Source organism: Engystomops pustulosus, chromosome 4, assembly GCF_040894005.1.
Source record: "Engystomops pustulosus chromosome 4, aEngPut4.maternal, whole genome shotgun sequence".
In the NCBI taxonomy this organism is placed as follows: Eukaryota; Metazoa; Chordata; class Amphibia; order Anura; family Leptodactylidae; genus Engystomops; species Engystomops pustulosus.
Window position 1 is genome coordinate 71,221,831 of NC_092414.1, and position 16,348 is coordinate 71,238,178.

The following is a 16,348-nucleotide window of genomic DNA, read 5'->3' on the forward strand; positions in this document are numbered from 1 at the left end:
TAAAGATAGATCACGGAGACTATGGGGTTCATTTATTTCACATATGAATCACATGCAATTGCCTTTACAGTGACACAATATAATAAATCATTCATAATGGTGGTAAAACAGGTCAACTATTTATTAAACCGTATGCACACAAAAGCTGGAGGAGATTACAGCCATAAGAATGTAGCTTTTACTTTTCGTCCAATTGGCCCCTATAGACAATGTCTTTGTTGAATACTTGACTAACTGCAATGACAATCTCAATAAGTTAAAAAGATGATGATTTACAAGTATATACAAGTAACACTCAATTTATAAACAATGAAATCCTCAGTTGTTTTCATTTTCACGATAATTTTACCTCTTTGACTGATAAACCACAAAACGACCATTCACAAGTATGACACTCTACTTTTACTTTGCTTCAGAGCTGAGAATATATTACAACTGAAACAATCACTATGCTCCAAACATTACTTAGGTATTACAAAATCATTTAGGGTCAAAGCTCTTAAACAAGGAGATTTCTAAAAAAAGAAACACAACTTCTTTTAAAGCGGTTGTCCCAAGTCTAAAACTTATCGGGGATAACAAGGTGGTGATGGTGTTGGTCCGACTACTGGAACCCCCAATGACCATGAGAATGGGACCCCAAGTAATCCTGAGAAGTGGCTCCCATTCTTACTAATGGGAAGAGCAGCAGGACTGGCATGTATATCCAGTATAAGGGATAACTTCTAAACCTGGGCCAAGCTCTTTAAAGGTACTTTCATTCCTGACAAGCATTGCATATGGAGGGTACTGAAGCAATATTGTTCCATTCATGTTATATAAAACACATATATACCCATTGGAAGTCAATCATTTAAATTTACGTTCATTGTCTGTGATCAGATTTGTTTCCTGGTCATTTTTCTCTAAATTCATAACTTTTGCATGAACCATTAATACACAGACAAAATGTACATCTCAAGAAATAAATTTGATGACTGCTAATCATAGGGTTGTCCCAACCCATGAAAATGTATCAATGCTTTAATATAAGGCTTGAAGACCGGTTAATATGGTGCTCAGCAAATGTGATGTAAGCCATACTTCTAGTACAGTAAGTTCTCTTTATTACAACTCCTCCTGGCATCTTTGTATTAATACACATACTACAGTAACAATTCTGGAGATTGGATCCATTCCTCTTTCAATCCTCACAGAAATGTATATATCAACTGATAGTGTTTATGCAAGTATTAAAACTCCCTGAGGGGTGAGGATAGACACACCTCCTTACTAAGGGGAATGGTAACACCCAGTTGCCAATTTACATACATTGCTAGGAGAAATAACAGAGGAATGGCCCAATGCTGAGTTCTAGGAGAAGACTATTCAGAATTACTTCAGGTGAACATGTTAAATAATTCTTTATAGCAAATCATGTTAGAAACACATAGAATGAACATTATTGCTTTATTGGTTGACAATTTCTGGAAAAATGACTGGTAGCCATCATACCAGGGTGTATATGCAAAACACCGTTCTGATTGCACGTTCATTTCTTTACTCCAGTCAACAAGATTTGGTAATATATGATAAATATGTCTTTAAGCTACAAAATTGGACATTTACAGAGATGTGGGACAATATTAACATTGCAAATGTAAATTGTCATAACGCTTTACAGTAGAGAACTAGATGACAATCATATAACATATATCCTTACTCTACTCTGAAAATGAAAAACTGAAAAAAATCAAAACAAAAGAAAAAAATATTTACAGTCTCATAAGATAGAACAGCTTTTTGACTGAGGTGCTTGTTCACCCACTGGAACGCTTCCTCCATTCTCCTTCCCTGTTACTGCTGGGGCTGTGGAGACGAGAAGAAATCACTATAGTTTATAATATTATAGTAAGTCTCTTTATTATTTTGAGAAGTAGAATTTCTAAAACTTGTTTTACATGCATGTAGCAAGGCAATAATCGGGCAGTAGTAAATGTACTGCTACATCTTATAATACATATTCCATTAAGACTTCTCATACCCTACCTGGCTTTGCAGGTTGGATGCCTTCTCTCTTCTGTTTTTCCTCTTCTAAAGCTTTCATTTTTGCATCATACTCATCAGCCAATGCCTTCCATTCCTTCTTATTGTTGAGGATCCTGTCATACATTGGTTGTATCTCTGGATGGAATCTGGAGAACTCCTTAAGAAAGACAAAGAACCATCCATTAAATATTAGACCTTAAAAATAAAAATGTCACTAAATATTCACTATATTTTTTTTTATCCCCATCACTGGCCAAATTACCAACATAGGCAGACAGTAAGTCATAAACTGCAGGATAAGTATGTCAAGTATGTAAAAATCAGAACAAAAAGCTTAAAGGGGTATTCCCACGTAGACAAGAATCCTAAATGTACTCAGTATAACAAAATAACACATTCTCTAATTCACTGTTATTAACAAAAATACAGCATTTCACAGATATAAGTCCAACCTGTGTTTATAAGCCCTGGTGTACACAATTTCAGTTGCCCCTGGTTTCCGACTCTGGATTATCGTTGGAGGATGAACTATTTAATCTTTTTATACATCACAAATAAAAGTAAATTTTTAGAATGGAATGGGATTATTACGACTGTGTGTACAGTATTTGGTGGGTAGCAGACAAGCTATCTCCTATCAGCTTTCCTGCCTGTTGAATCTGCTGCTACTGTTAAAACTGATGCCTACTGTTTGGAGTTGAATAAAGAACTGCAAATTGATTTGCACAATGTGCCTCAGTGTAGTCCCTGGATCAGGCTACTCCACAGTCACGGGCTCCTCATCCTCCAGCATCCAGGGACTCCTACATATACCTCAGGGGTTGCTCCAGGGAGCAATCTATTGCATCAGCCTCTCGCTCCATATTTCTTGCACACACCACCTGCTGGAGACCTGCCAGGCTGTAGGGCCGTCCCCCCGCCAATACCAAGCACCGTGACCATAGCGTGCCTAAGATCGCATCAGCCAGGCACTCCGGTATTCTGGGCCCCGGCTGCCTTCAGCCACAGAAGAAAGACTAGACCCTGGTGTGGGATGTTGCAATAGTATATATGAGTGTGGGAATTTAAAGGGGGTTTCCCACAAAAGAAAATTTCAAATTTGAATCCCCTAGTGATGTTTACACAATAAAGAAATATCTTATTGAATGATTGATGTAACTTTCAGAAAAGCAGACCAGCTTATACATGCAGGCCATTTCCTTCTTCCCTGACTCCTATCTACCCTTCTCTCCCAGTCTCATGCCTCGAGTCTCCTTCCACTGCTGCGCATGTGCATGCATTGCACACTGTATTTTGACTTTGACAGAGGTCTCCTGGCTTAGATCTGTGCAGCAGTGGGTGGTAGATGGAAATGGTGGGTACAACCAACCTAGGTAATGTGGCAAAATTTAAATAAATGATGGGAAATAGTTGGGGAGCCATTCCAACGGTGGGAGGATGCAGTTTGAAGATGGGGCACTGAGATATATGGTAACCTGATAGTCCTGGTATAGTGGTTGGGCGAGGAGTTTTTGTTATATATGTTCTATTGACAGGTGTCCTTTAAGTGAAAGTAAACAGAAGTGGGGGCAAAGGGGTTTATTATAATGAGGTCATAGTGCACAGGATAGGGGGTACTTCTACCGAGATAAGTAGGTCTACTGTTCCCCACATATCCTAAATAGACACAGTAATATAGTATTTGGGGTCTGTTACTCATTATATAAAGGTACATATGGTGGCATATGAAGTATCTCTGTCTTTGCATTGATGATCTTTCTCAATTCACATTGGAATGTTATTAAAACGCCTGCCCTGACCTACCCTACAGAGAAGATCCCTATAGCCACAGGCTGACGTCAACACTTGGCAATGGAAGAGTTGATTACATTAAGCATTAGAAGGACTAGATGTTCTCTGCATTTGATCCAATGTATATATTCCCCCTGAACATCCCTAATGTAGATCAATAAAATAATAACTTTTAATTTTAACCCTTATTCTTGTAAACACCAACATTTCCATGATTGATTACTAAATACCATTTTCATATTTATTAAATAATTCATTTCATAATTTTAATATTGCAGGAAACTGCTGTAGAAACAGTGATAAATCACCCCAATTTGTCTTTTGTGTTTACAACTTTGTATTAAATTACTAATCACAAATTAAAACAGTGTTGGTAAAGTGAAAAATAGTAACGTTCATTCTGTTGAAGAAAAGTTGTGTCCGTCACATCCAAGTAGTAAATCTTTCAGGGGACCATTGTATAACCAGTGTGAAAAGTAGTATCTGGGTCATACAAAAGTTCTCTTTCCAAGTTAGATACATCACAGAATGGTATAAAACTATCCAAAAACTTCGGTGTTTTGTACCTTGTGAAAAGCAAGTTTCTATCCAGTACTTAAAATAAACAAGATTTTCCAAAAATTCTTGGCAGGATTCTATATGAGAAATATCCATACATGACCATTGTCTTAATCACTCTACAGACATAAATAAATGGGAATAACTTACCTTATATACAAACGTGCATACGAAATCAATGAAACCACATTGCAACTTAGGCAGCTCTTCAGCCTTGTTCCTGTCCATCATTGGCTATAAGAGAACAATATCACAGTTATGTTTTTTCACTATTGTGTCTGTTTTATGTAAGTGCTCTAATGATTAACCGGTTAAGGACCGGGCCCTTTCCTGTTTTTTCATGTCCATTTTTCACTCCCCACCTTCAAAAATCTATAACTTTTAAATTTTTACATGTAAAGAGCTGTGTGACGGCTTGTTTTCTGCGTAACAAATTGCACTTCATAATGATGGTATTAAATATTCCATGCCATGTACTCGGAAGCGGGAAAAAAATTCCAAATACAGTAAAAATGGTGAAAAAACGCATTTGCGCCATTTTCTTGTGGGCTTGGATATTACGTCTTTCACTGTTCACATAGCAGCATTAAGCTTTTTTCAAAAATTCTATATATTTTAAAGCACAGAATAAAAATGTAAACGTGATTTTTATAAAAGAGAACTGTTTAGAATTAGAGACCACTTTTAAATACCTGCAAGTTATTGGTTTTAATCTGGCACCTTATTCTAATTTCCTTAGTTATCTGACAAACCCTCATTAACTGGCAAATGGAAACGCAAGGCAAACCCATGTGGGCCAGCTTCGGCCCAATTACATATGTATCTCCATGGGATCATAGCCAGCACCTGGTGCCTTTAATTGTTTAAATTGATTAGATTGTGAGCCCCCATGGAGACAGGGACTGATCTGGCAAACTCTGTGCAGCTCTGTGTAATCTGTGTGCACTATATAAATAAAGGAATGTCCTGTCCTGTCCTGTCCTGTGGCCACAAATGCACTGAAGACCTCCAAAGCACAGGCCGGTATATTTCTTACTGATTGGTGATAGTTGTAACCTTCAGAAAATCCAGTTATAATCTTTTTCTGTGCTACAGTCATTGCTGTTCTCAATTTATTATCATCATTAGAGATGAGCGAACATACTCGTCCGAGCTTGATGCTCGATCGAGCATTAGCGTACTCGTAACTGCTCGTTGCTCGGACGAGTATTTCGCCCGCTCGAGAAAATGGCAGCTCCCGCCGTTTTGCTTTTTGGCGGCCAGAAACAGAGCCAATCACAAGCCAGGAGACTCTGCACTCCACCCAGCATGACGTGGTACCCTTACACGTCGATAGCAGTGGTTGGCTGGCCAGATCAGGTGACCCTGGGATAGACTAGCCGCTGCCCGCGCTGCTCGGATCATTCTCTGTCTGGATGCCGCTAGGGAGAGAGCTGCTGCTGGTCAGGGAAAGCGTTAGGGTGTTCTATTAGCTTACTGTTAGGCAGGAGTGATTCTACGAGAACCCAACAGCCCTTCTTAGGGCTACAATAACGTTATACTTTTTTTTTTTATTTGCTTGTGGCTGGGCTTGCTGGCACTAGTAGTGCAGCTAGTACCATATTGTGAGGAATTTGCAGGGGGACTTGCTACCGTTGTGTTTAGCTCTTAGTGACACACATATCCACCTCAAACACCAAAGAGGGAAAATTTATTTTTCGTTTATTTTACGTTTATTTTTTTCATAACTCAGCGTCATCTCATCTGGCATAGTAGTGTGCTGTAATACTTGGCTAGAAAATAGCCATAGGAGAATACAAACGGCTTAATTACGCCTACAGTAGCGTTATATATATTTGATTTCTGGTTGATCTGCTGGTGGCTGTAGTTGCTGCAGTGCATCTACTAGCAAATTGTGAGCAATTTGGAGTGAGACTTGCGACCACTGTGTTTTGCGCTTAGTGACGCACATATCCATCGCAAAGACCGAAGTGGGAAAATTTATTAGGGCCCGGGGTTGGATTTCAATTAGGCACAGTCTGCCATTTCCTTTTTTATTTTACGTTTATTTTTTTAATAACTCAGCGTCATCTCATCTGGCATAGCAGTGTGCTTTCATACTTGGCTAGAAAATAGCCATAGCAATAGGATAGCATCGTTTGGTTTTAAAAACTAAAAAACACACAAAAAAAAAAACACAAAAAAAAGTTAAAAAAAATATTAAAGTTATAACTCTAATTTTCAAAATGTTTAACCCGAGGGCTAGGGGTAGAGGACGAGGGCGAGGAACATGGGCGTCCAACTACTGCAGGGGTCAGAGGCCGTGGTCCTGGGCGGGGTGAGACACCACCTGCTTATGAGGGAGCAGGGGAACGCCGCAGAGCTACACTCCCTAGGTTCATGTCTGAAGTTACTGGGACTCGTGGTAGAGCACTGTTGAGGCCAGAACAGTGCGAACAGGTGATGTCATGGATTGCCGACAATGCTTTGAGCGATTTGTCCACCAGTCAGTCTTCCACGCAGTCCACCCATGTCACCGAAATCGGCACTCCTCCAGCTCCTGCACCTCAGCCTCCTCCCCCCCAGTCTGCCCCCTCCCAGCAAAATTTGCCATTTGAACCGGCATACTCTGAGGAACTGTTTTCTGGACCCTTCCCACAGTCACAAACCACTTGTCCGGTTGCTGATGAGCAATTTTCCGATGCCCAGGTTTTCCACCAGTCGCAGTCTGTGGGTGATGATGACCTTGTTGACGTACTGGAAGAAGTGTGTAAAGAGGTGTCCGACGATGAGGAGACACAGTTGTCAGACAGTGGGGAAGTTGTTGTCAGGGCAGGAAGTCCGAGGGGGGAGCAGACTGAGGGGTCGGAGGATGATGAGGTGACAGACCCAAGCTGGGTTGAGAGGGCGGGTGAACACAGTGCTTCTGAGACGGAGGAGAGTCCTCGACCAGAACAGGTTGGAAGAGGCAGTGGTGGGGCCAGACGGAGAGGCAGGGCCTGAGCTGGTGCATCAGCGCCAAATGTGTCAACTAGTGAAGCTCCCGTGGCGAGGGCTCCTGCGGCGAGGGCTAGATTTTCAGAAGTCTGGAGGTTCTTTAAGGAAACACCGGATGACCGACGGACTGTGGTGTGCCACATTTGCCAAACCAGGATCAGCAGGGGTTCCACCACTAATAGCTTAACTACCACCAGTATGCGCAGGCATATGAATGCTAAACACCCCACTCAGTGACAACAAGCGCGTTCACCTCCGGCCGTGCACACCACTGCTCCTTCCCCTGTGTCAGCTGATAGTCAGCCCCCTGCCCAGGACCCTGCCACAAAAACCCCATCGTCGCCTCCACGATCCTCCACAGCATCCACCAGCGTTCAGCTCTCCATACCCCAGACGCTGGAGCGGAAACGCAAATATAGTGCAACCCACCCGCACGCCCAAGCCCTTAATGTGCACATCTCCAGATTGCTAAGCCTGGAGATGCTGCCCTATAGGCTAGTAGAGACCGAGGCCTTTCGCAGCCTCATGGCGGCGGCCGCCCCTCGGTATTCGGTCTCCAGCCGCCACTACTTTTCCCGATGTGCCGTCCCAGCCCTGCACCAGCACGTGTCAGACAACATAATCCGTGCCCTGACCAACGCCGTTTCTGACAAGGTCCACCTGACCACGGACACGTGGACGAGTGCTGCCGGGCAGGGCCACTATATATTGCTGACGGCACATTGGGTTAACTTGGTGGAGGCTGGGACCGAGTCTGACCCTGCGGCTGGTCATATACTGCCGACGCCGAGGATTGCGGGGCCTACCTCGGTCCAGGTGTTTCAGGCCTACTATGCCTCCTCCTCCTCCCACCCCTCCTCCACCTCCTCCTCCGAACGACCATCCGTGGGCATGGCGCCATCAGTCGGTAGCTCTAGGCACAGCAGCAGTGCCGTCGCTAAGCGACAGCAGGCGGTGCTCAAACTGCTGAGCCTAGGCGATAAAAGGCACACCGCCCAAGAACTATTACAGGGCATCACGGCGCAGACTGATCTGTGGCTGGCACCGCTGAACCTGAAGCCAGGCATGGTTGTGTGTGACAACGGCCGTAACCTGGTGGCGGCTCTGCAACTCGGCAGACTGACACATGTGCCATGCCTGGCCCATATGTTAAATCTGATAGTTCAGCGTTTCCTCAAGACATACCCCAATCTGTCTGATTTGCTCACGAAGGTGCGCCGCATCTGTGCGCATTTCAGGAAGTCCAGCACAGATGCTGCCACTCTCAGGGCAGCGCAGCGCCGCCTCCAACTGCCCGCTCACCGACTGTTGTGCGACGTGCCCACGAGGTGGAATTCAACACTGACCATGTTATCCAGAGTTTACCAGCAGCGCCGAGCGATTGTAGACTGCCCGATGTCAACTTCCACCAGAACTGGTAGTCAGGTCAGTCAGCTTCCTCAAGTCTACAATGAGGAGTGGACGTGGATGTCTGATATCTGTCAGGTGCTGAGTAACTTTGAGGAGTCAACACAGATGGTCAGTGGCGATGCCGCCATCATCAGCCTCACCATCCCGCTGCTTGGCCTGTTGAAAAACTCTCTGGTCAGCATGAAGTCGGAAGCTTTGCGCTCCTCACCAGAGACGGGGGAAGAAGATTCCCTTGTTGATAGCCAAAGCACCCTTAGGTCTGTTTCTCAGCGCATATCGGAGGAGGTGGAGGTGGAGGAGGATGAGGAGGAAGAGGAGGAGAATGTTGGCGAGACACAAGAGGGGACCATTGTTGAGTCCTTCACTGTTGAGCGTGTATGGGCAGAAGAAGAGGAGTTGGAGGAGTTGGAGGAGGAGGAAATGGACAGTCAGGCCAGTGAGGGGAGTGAATTCTTACGCGTTGGTACTCTGGCGCATATGGCAGATTTCATGCTAGGCTGCCTATCCCGTGACCCTCGCGTTCAAAGAATTTATTCCAGCACCGATTACTGGGTGTTCACTCTCCTGGACCCACGGTACAAGCAAAATCTTTCCACTCTCATCCCTGGAGAGGAAAGGAGTGTGGGAATGCATGAATACCAGCAGGCCCTGGTGCACAAGCTGAAACAGTATTTCCCTTCTGACAGCGCTAGCGGCAGAGTGCGTAGTTCTGCGGGACAAGTAGCGAGGGAGAGTAGGCGAGCAGGCAGCTTGTCCAGCACTGGCAAGGGTACGCTTTACAAGGCTTTTGCCAGCTTTATGTCACCCCAGCAAGACACTGTCACCTGTCCCCAGTCTCGGCAGAGTAGGGCTGATCTTTACAGAAAGATGGTGAGGGAGTACGTAGCTGACCATACCATCGTCCTAAATGATCACACAGCTCCCTACAACTACTGGGTTTCAAAGCTGGACATGTGGCACGAACTGGCGCTGTACGCCTTGGAGGTTCTTGCCTGCCCTGCCGCTAGCGTCTTGTCCGAGCGGGTTTTCAGTGCAGCTGGTGGCATCATCACCGATAAGCGTACACGCCTGTCGACTGACAGCGCTGACAGGCTGACGCTTATCAAGATGAATAAAGCCTAGATTTCTCCTAATTTCCAATCTCCACCAGGTGAAGGAAGCTCAACCTGAATAATTTATCCACTCCTCCTTCTCCTCATTTTCCTCCTTCTCCTCCTCTTTTACAGTAAAGCAGAGGAAACTGGCTATTTTTTGACAGGGCCCACTGGCTCTAGCTATAGTACTTTATGCATTTAATTTTTATGGAGGGCCACCGACCCGGTCCTCTGTTTTAAACAATTTTTGGGAGTGCCACATACAGGCACTCAATCTATTCAATTTTTCTGGAGGGCCACCTACCTGCTCCTCTGGTTTGAAAACTTTTTTGGACTGCCACATACAGGCACTCAATCTATTCTATTTTTTTGGAGGGCCACCTACCTGCTCCTCTGGTTTGAAAACTTTTTTGGACTGCCACATACAGGCACTCAATCTATTCAATTTTTCTGGAGGGCCACCTACCTGCTCCTCTGGTTTGAAAACTTTTTTGGACTGCCACATACAGGCACTCAATCTATTCCATTTTTCTGGAGGGCCACCTACCTGCTCCTCTGGTTTGAAAACTTTTTTGGACTGCCACATACAGGCACTCAATCTATTCAATTTTTCTGGAGGGCCACCTACCTGCTCCTCTGGTTTGAAAACTTTTTTGGACTGCCACATACAGGCACTCAATCTATTCAATTTTTCTGGAGGGCCACCTACCTGCTCCTCTGGTTTGAAAACTTTTTTGGACTGCCACATACAGGCACTCAATCTATTCCATTTTTCTGGAGGGCCACCTACCTGCTCCTCTGGTTTGAAAACTTTTTTGGACTGCCACATACAGGCACTCAATCTATTCAATTTTTCTGGAGGGCCACCTACCTGCTCCTCTGGTTTGAAAACTTTTTTGGACTGCCACATACAGGCACTCAATCTATTCCATTTTTCTGGAGGGCCACCTACCTGCTCCTCTGGTTTGAAAACTTTTTTGGACTGCCACATACAGGCACTATCCAAATTGAATTGTCTCCATAGCAGCCTCCACACGTTGTCTCCATTGCTACCTCCAAAAGTCGTCCATATAGCTGCCTCCATACATTGTCCCTTTATCAAACGAGGTGTGTCAGGCCGAAATTTGGGTTGTTTTCATGGATTCCACATCAAAGTTGTTAACTTTGTCGCCACCCTGCTGTGTTATCCACAAAATACACTGGCAAACTTTTACCATTTACGGATATTATTTCAGCGCTTCTTGCGCATCTGTTTACATTCCCCTCACCCGCCATATTCCAAACTTATAAGAACGCTACTACACTTAACTTGGTGCAGGCTGGGACCGAGTCTGACCCTGGGGCTGGTCATATACTGCCGACGCAGAGGATTGCGTGGCCTACCTCGGTCCAGGTGTTTCAGGCCTACTATGCCTCCTCCTCCTCCCACCCCTCCTCCACCTCCTCCTCCTCCGAATTACCATCCGTGGGCATGGCGCCATCAGTCGGTAGCTCTAGGCACAGCAGCAGTGCCGTCGCTAAGCGACAGCAGGCGGTGCTCAAACTGCTGAGCCTAGGTGATAAAAGGCACACCGCCCAAGAGCTATTACAGGGCATTCCACATCAAAGTTGTTAACTTTGTCGCCACCCTGCTGTGTTATCCACAAAATACACTGGCAAACTTTTACCATTTACGGATATTATTTCAGCTCTTCTTGCGCATCTGTTTACATTCCCCTCACCCGCCATATCCTAAACTTATAAGAACGCTACTACACTTGATCTTATACAAAAGGTTCTTAGAAGTGCTGTTTGGGGAGTAGCCTAGAGACAGGGGCTTGGATTGGCGAAAGCTCGCCTGGCAGCGGAGCGCCAGCTCCATGCCAAGAACCAACTAACATAGTTTTAACTGCAGCACCTTTAATCTACTACTAGTTCACTGCCTCCATACATGGCCGCCTTATCAAACGTGCTGTGTCAGGCAGAATTTTGGGTTGTTTTCATGGCTTCCACAACAAACTTGTTAACTTTGTCGCCACCCTGCTGTGTAATCCTCAAAATATACTGGCAAACTTTTACCATTTACGGATATTATTTCAGCGCTTCTTGCGCATCTGTTTACATTCCCCTCACCCGCCATATTCCAAACTTATAAGAACGCTACTACACTTAACTTGGTGCAGGCTGGGACCGAGTCTGACCCTGGGGCTGGTCATATACTGCCGACGCAGAGGATTGCGGGGCCTACCTCGGTCCAGGTGTTTCAGGCCTACTATGCCTCCTCCTCCTCCCACCCCTCCTCCACCTCCTCCTCCTCCGAATTACCATCCGTGGGCATGGCGCCATCAGTCGGTAGCTCTAGGCACAGCAGCAGTGCCGTCGCTAAGCGACAGCAGGCGGTGCTCAAACTGCTGAGCCTAGGTGATAAAAGGCACACCGCCCAAGAGCTATTACAGGGCATTCCACATCAAACTTGTTAACTTTGTCGCCACCGTGCTGTGTAAGCCACAAAATATACTGGAAAACTTTTTTCATTTACGGATATTATTTCAGCGCTTCTTGCGCAGATGTTTACATTCCCCTCACCCGCCATATCCCAAACTTATAAGAACGCTACAACACTTGATCTTATACAAAAGGTTCTTAGAAGTGCTGTTTGGGGAGTAGCCTAGAGACAGGGGCTTGGATTGGCGAAAGCTCGCCTGGCAGCGGAGCGCCAGCTCCATGCCAAGATCCAACTAACATAGTTTTAACTGCAGCACCTTTAATCTACTACTAGTTCACTGCCTCCATACATGGTCCCCTTATCAAACGAGCTGTGTCAGGCAGAATTTTGGATTGTTTTCATGGCTTCCATGTTAACTTTGTCGCCACCCTGCTGTGTAATCCACAAAATATACTGGCAGACTTTTATCATGTACCGATATTATTTGAGCGCTTCTTGCTCACCTCCTTTGGTTCCTCTCTGCCACCCATTGGTTTGAAGCCTGAGTCCATTTAGGGTATGTCGCCATGCCACTCTCTAGCCTGCCGCTGCTGCTGCTGCCTCTGCATGCCGTCCCCTATAGTGTCAGGGTCAATTATTGGATGGTTTAGATGCTATCTAGCTTCATTCTGTCACTCTGTCATGGCCATGCTGTTGCCCATAATTTTGGCATAATGGTGCGATTAAGCAGCCTCAGAGGCATCCATGCATGCTGCCCCTGCTGTTTCCTGTCCATTTCCGTGGTGTTTCCATCCTTTTCTGAGGTTCCCAGGTGTTTGGCCAAGCTTCCCTGTGCAGAGCCTTGGTCCCCTTGAAAAATGCTCGAGTCTCCCATTGACTTCAATGGGGCTCGTTACTCGAAACGAGCACTCGAGCATCGGGAAAAGTTCGTCTCGAATAACGAGTACCCGAGCATTTTAGTGTTCGCTCATCTCTAATCATCATGTTTTTTGCAAATTAAAAGTTTTATGTTCATATACTTTGGTAATTTTGTAAACCACTGTTCTAGTGGCATGGTGTACCCCTTACAAAAATCCATGAAATGTTGATCAATGGGGATTACATTATTTAAGAAATAATCAAGTGATCAGATATTTTGATCTCTAGTGTACATTGTTATATAATGGTATTATAAAGCATTAGCATCCATGAATACATTATTGTACAGCTCAGGAAATATGATTTATTGTTTTTGCTGGGAATCTAGAGGATAAGACATCTAAAAGGTAATGTGAATTATAATATATAGGTTTAACAGAACATACAGATTCTGAACAAACTGAATTTACCATATATACTTGAGTATAAGCCTGTTTTTTCAGCACAAAATTTGTGCTCAAAATCCCTAACTCAGCTTATACTCGACTCAACTTAAAAATTAAGTCAAAATTCACCTTTCTGACATCACCCTAGGTCCTCTTCTGTCTCCGATGCTCCGGTGCCACCTCGGGTCCTTTGGATCCTCTTCGGGTTCTTCCGCTCCTCTTTGGCTCCTCTTCGGCAAGTTCCGCTCCTCTTCAGGTCCCCTCACGATGCCAGAGGCTCACAAACAATGACGTCGGCAAGTGGCTGATGTCATTCTGTGTGCCGGCCAAGCACGGGGACCCCAAGTGGAGCCGAAGATGAGCGGAAGAATCCAAAGAGGACTGACAGGGGCTGGGCAGGATATATACTACAGGGGCTGGCACACTATATAGTACAGGGGGCTGGCAGACTATATACTGGGAAACTGTGACCAATGCATTTCCCACCCTCGGCTTATACTCAAGTCAATAGGGTTTCCCAGTTTTTTTGTTTTGAAATGAGGGGTCTCGGCTTATACTTGGGGCGGCTTATATTTAGTGCCTGATGCTGAATGATAAATATAGAGCCTTTTAAGTATAGCTTTAATGTCTAATTTTTATTGAAAAATAATTCAGATTTTAGTTCATTTTTCATACAACTTCGGCCATTTGGTGCACAAGTTTTATCAAGTATCTAAAATGATCTTGATAAAAGTGCCCTCTACCCACAAGTGATGCAAACACTTTCCATTTTTAGTGGTAAAGATTCTGTATGACGTTCTGTAAGTATAAACTGAAAATATTCTATGTAACCTGTTATCTATTTATTTAAATGACGGCTTATTCTAGATCAGTGGTGGCGAACCTATGGCACTGGTGCCAGAGGTGGCACTCGGAGCCCTGTCTGTGGGCACCCAGGCCATCAACCCAAAATGAAGTTCACCAGACAGAACTCAAAGAATCTGCCTGCAGAATCTTCCTACAATGATAGATGAATTTGCCCTCCTCCTTTCAACTGCCTTGGTGTCCTTGGGAGGCTGTAGGATTGAAAGTTGTCAATGAACAAGGAAAAAATACATTACTGCTTAAATTGCTGTGCAGGCACTTTGCAATAAATAAGTGACTTTTAGTGGAAGTTTGGGCACCGAGGCTCTAAAAGGTTCGCCATCACTGTTCTAGATCTTAGGAGTTCAGCAGTTGTCATAAAACCAGATGGAAAAGAATAAATGTTTTTTTCCATGAAATCATAGATCAATCTGTTCAGTTCCTCTAGCTGTATAATGTGCTACTTGCAGATTTCCTTATAAACAAATCCTTGTGGTCAGGTTGTATCCTGAGCTTATTACACATGGCAAGCTTCTTGTGGTAATGACAAGGCAGTCATTTGTTTCACAATAATTTATTCAGACATTAATTTACACATACTTCAGTTAGTTACTTACAATGGGGTTTTGTTGCAAAACAGTCCTTTCCAGGTCACCTTGTTCCCAAAACTCAGCCGCTACCAAAAGTGCAACCTACAAGTTAGAGTAAAGGCCATAATGAATTCATAATAATATAATATATAGTAATATAAGAAAATACTTATATATTTATCAACACTGGTACAGTGTAATCATTCACTTTGCAAGGACTCCATAGTAATCAGTTTAGTAACTACATGCACTACTGTAAGCAACTTGCGGATGTGAGAAATTATTTTAAGAACATAAAAATGTCCAACTTGAAACACTGTGATTGGCTGCTGTAGAGACCTGCCCTTGAACAGGAAGTTTGATATCTTAAACTGGATGTTAGTAGATGACTATGTTATGACTTCCCATTGAGACTAAATTTAGTTACGTCCAACAAAATTTTGTGTTTCATTAATAGTAAAAGTTTAAAATAATTTTACACAGTTTGTGTCAGCGTACCTTGCTCTGGATCTCCCAGGGTTTAGCAATGGCTGACAGATCACATGCCGTCATCATCATTGCCCTTAAAGAGAAAAAAAAATGTTCTCCTGAATGTGACAAGTTTCTTTACAATATGGACAATGGACACTTATGTATAGTAGATAATAAGCATAATTATTAGGCAAACAGCATGTAATATAAAATTTTATAACTCATCATATGGACCTTCGTCTATAAACAAGATCTAGTTACTGAGCTAAATCCATCATAATCTAATATATAAAGCTGATAGTACGTGTGTGTATGTATGTATGTCCGCTAAAGGAATCTGTACTGTTGCATTTACAATCCGTAAATTTTGCGCAACCGCTCTCCTTGACTCGGGGAACGTCATAGACTCCATTTTGAGCCAAAATTTTCACCCCGCACTTTCCAAAATCCATTTATTAACCACCAGGAGCCATTGTCTGCTGCTGCTCATTCCAGCGACTGTCTTTCTCTGACACTCTCATTCCAGCGACTGTGTGTCTCTGACCCTTTCACTCCAGCAACTGTCTGTCCCTGATACTCTCACTCCAGCAACTGTCTGTCCCTGAAACTCTCACTCCAGCAACTGTTTGTCTCTGACACTCTCATTCCAGCGACTGTCTGTCCCTGACACTCTTATTCCAGTGACTGTCTCTGACACTTTCATAAAAGTGACTTTCTCTGTCCAGACTGTCACTTTGTCTATGGGGATATTTATCAGAAGTGTCTAAGAGCAGAACTGCTCTAGTTGCCCATGGCAACCATTCAGAGCTTACATTTAATTTTCCCACGGCTGAGCTTCCAACTGCTACAGCAGCAGCA

At 44.0% G+C, this 16,348-nt stretch overlaps 1 protein-coding gene across 1 annotated transcript in view; it reads right to left on the minus strand.

Moving 5' to 3' along the window:
* The window catches only part of PDE6A (phosphodiesterase 6A), a 64,998-nt gene continuing 48,650 nt past the window's right edge, over positions 1–16,348 (minus strand). The window contains exons 18-22 of the mRNA XM_072146211.1: positions 15,518–15,581; positions 15,047–15,121; positions 4,528–4,611; positions 2,029–2,185; positions 1–1,848 (exon numbers count right to left, since the gene is read on the minus strand). Coding sequence (XP_072002312.1) covers positions 1,763–1,848; positions 2,029–2,185; positions 4,528–4,611; positions 15,047–15,121; positions 15,518–15,581 — 466 coding nt within the window. The 3' untranslated portion in view covers positions 1–1,762. The remainder of the gene's footprint in view (positions 1,849–2,028; positions 2,186–4,527; positions 4,612–15,046; positions 15,122–15,517; positions 15,582–16,348) is intronic.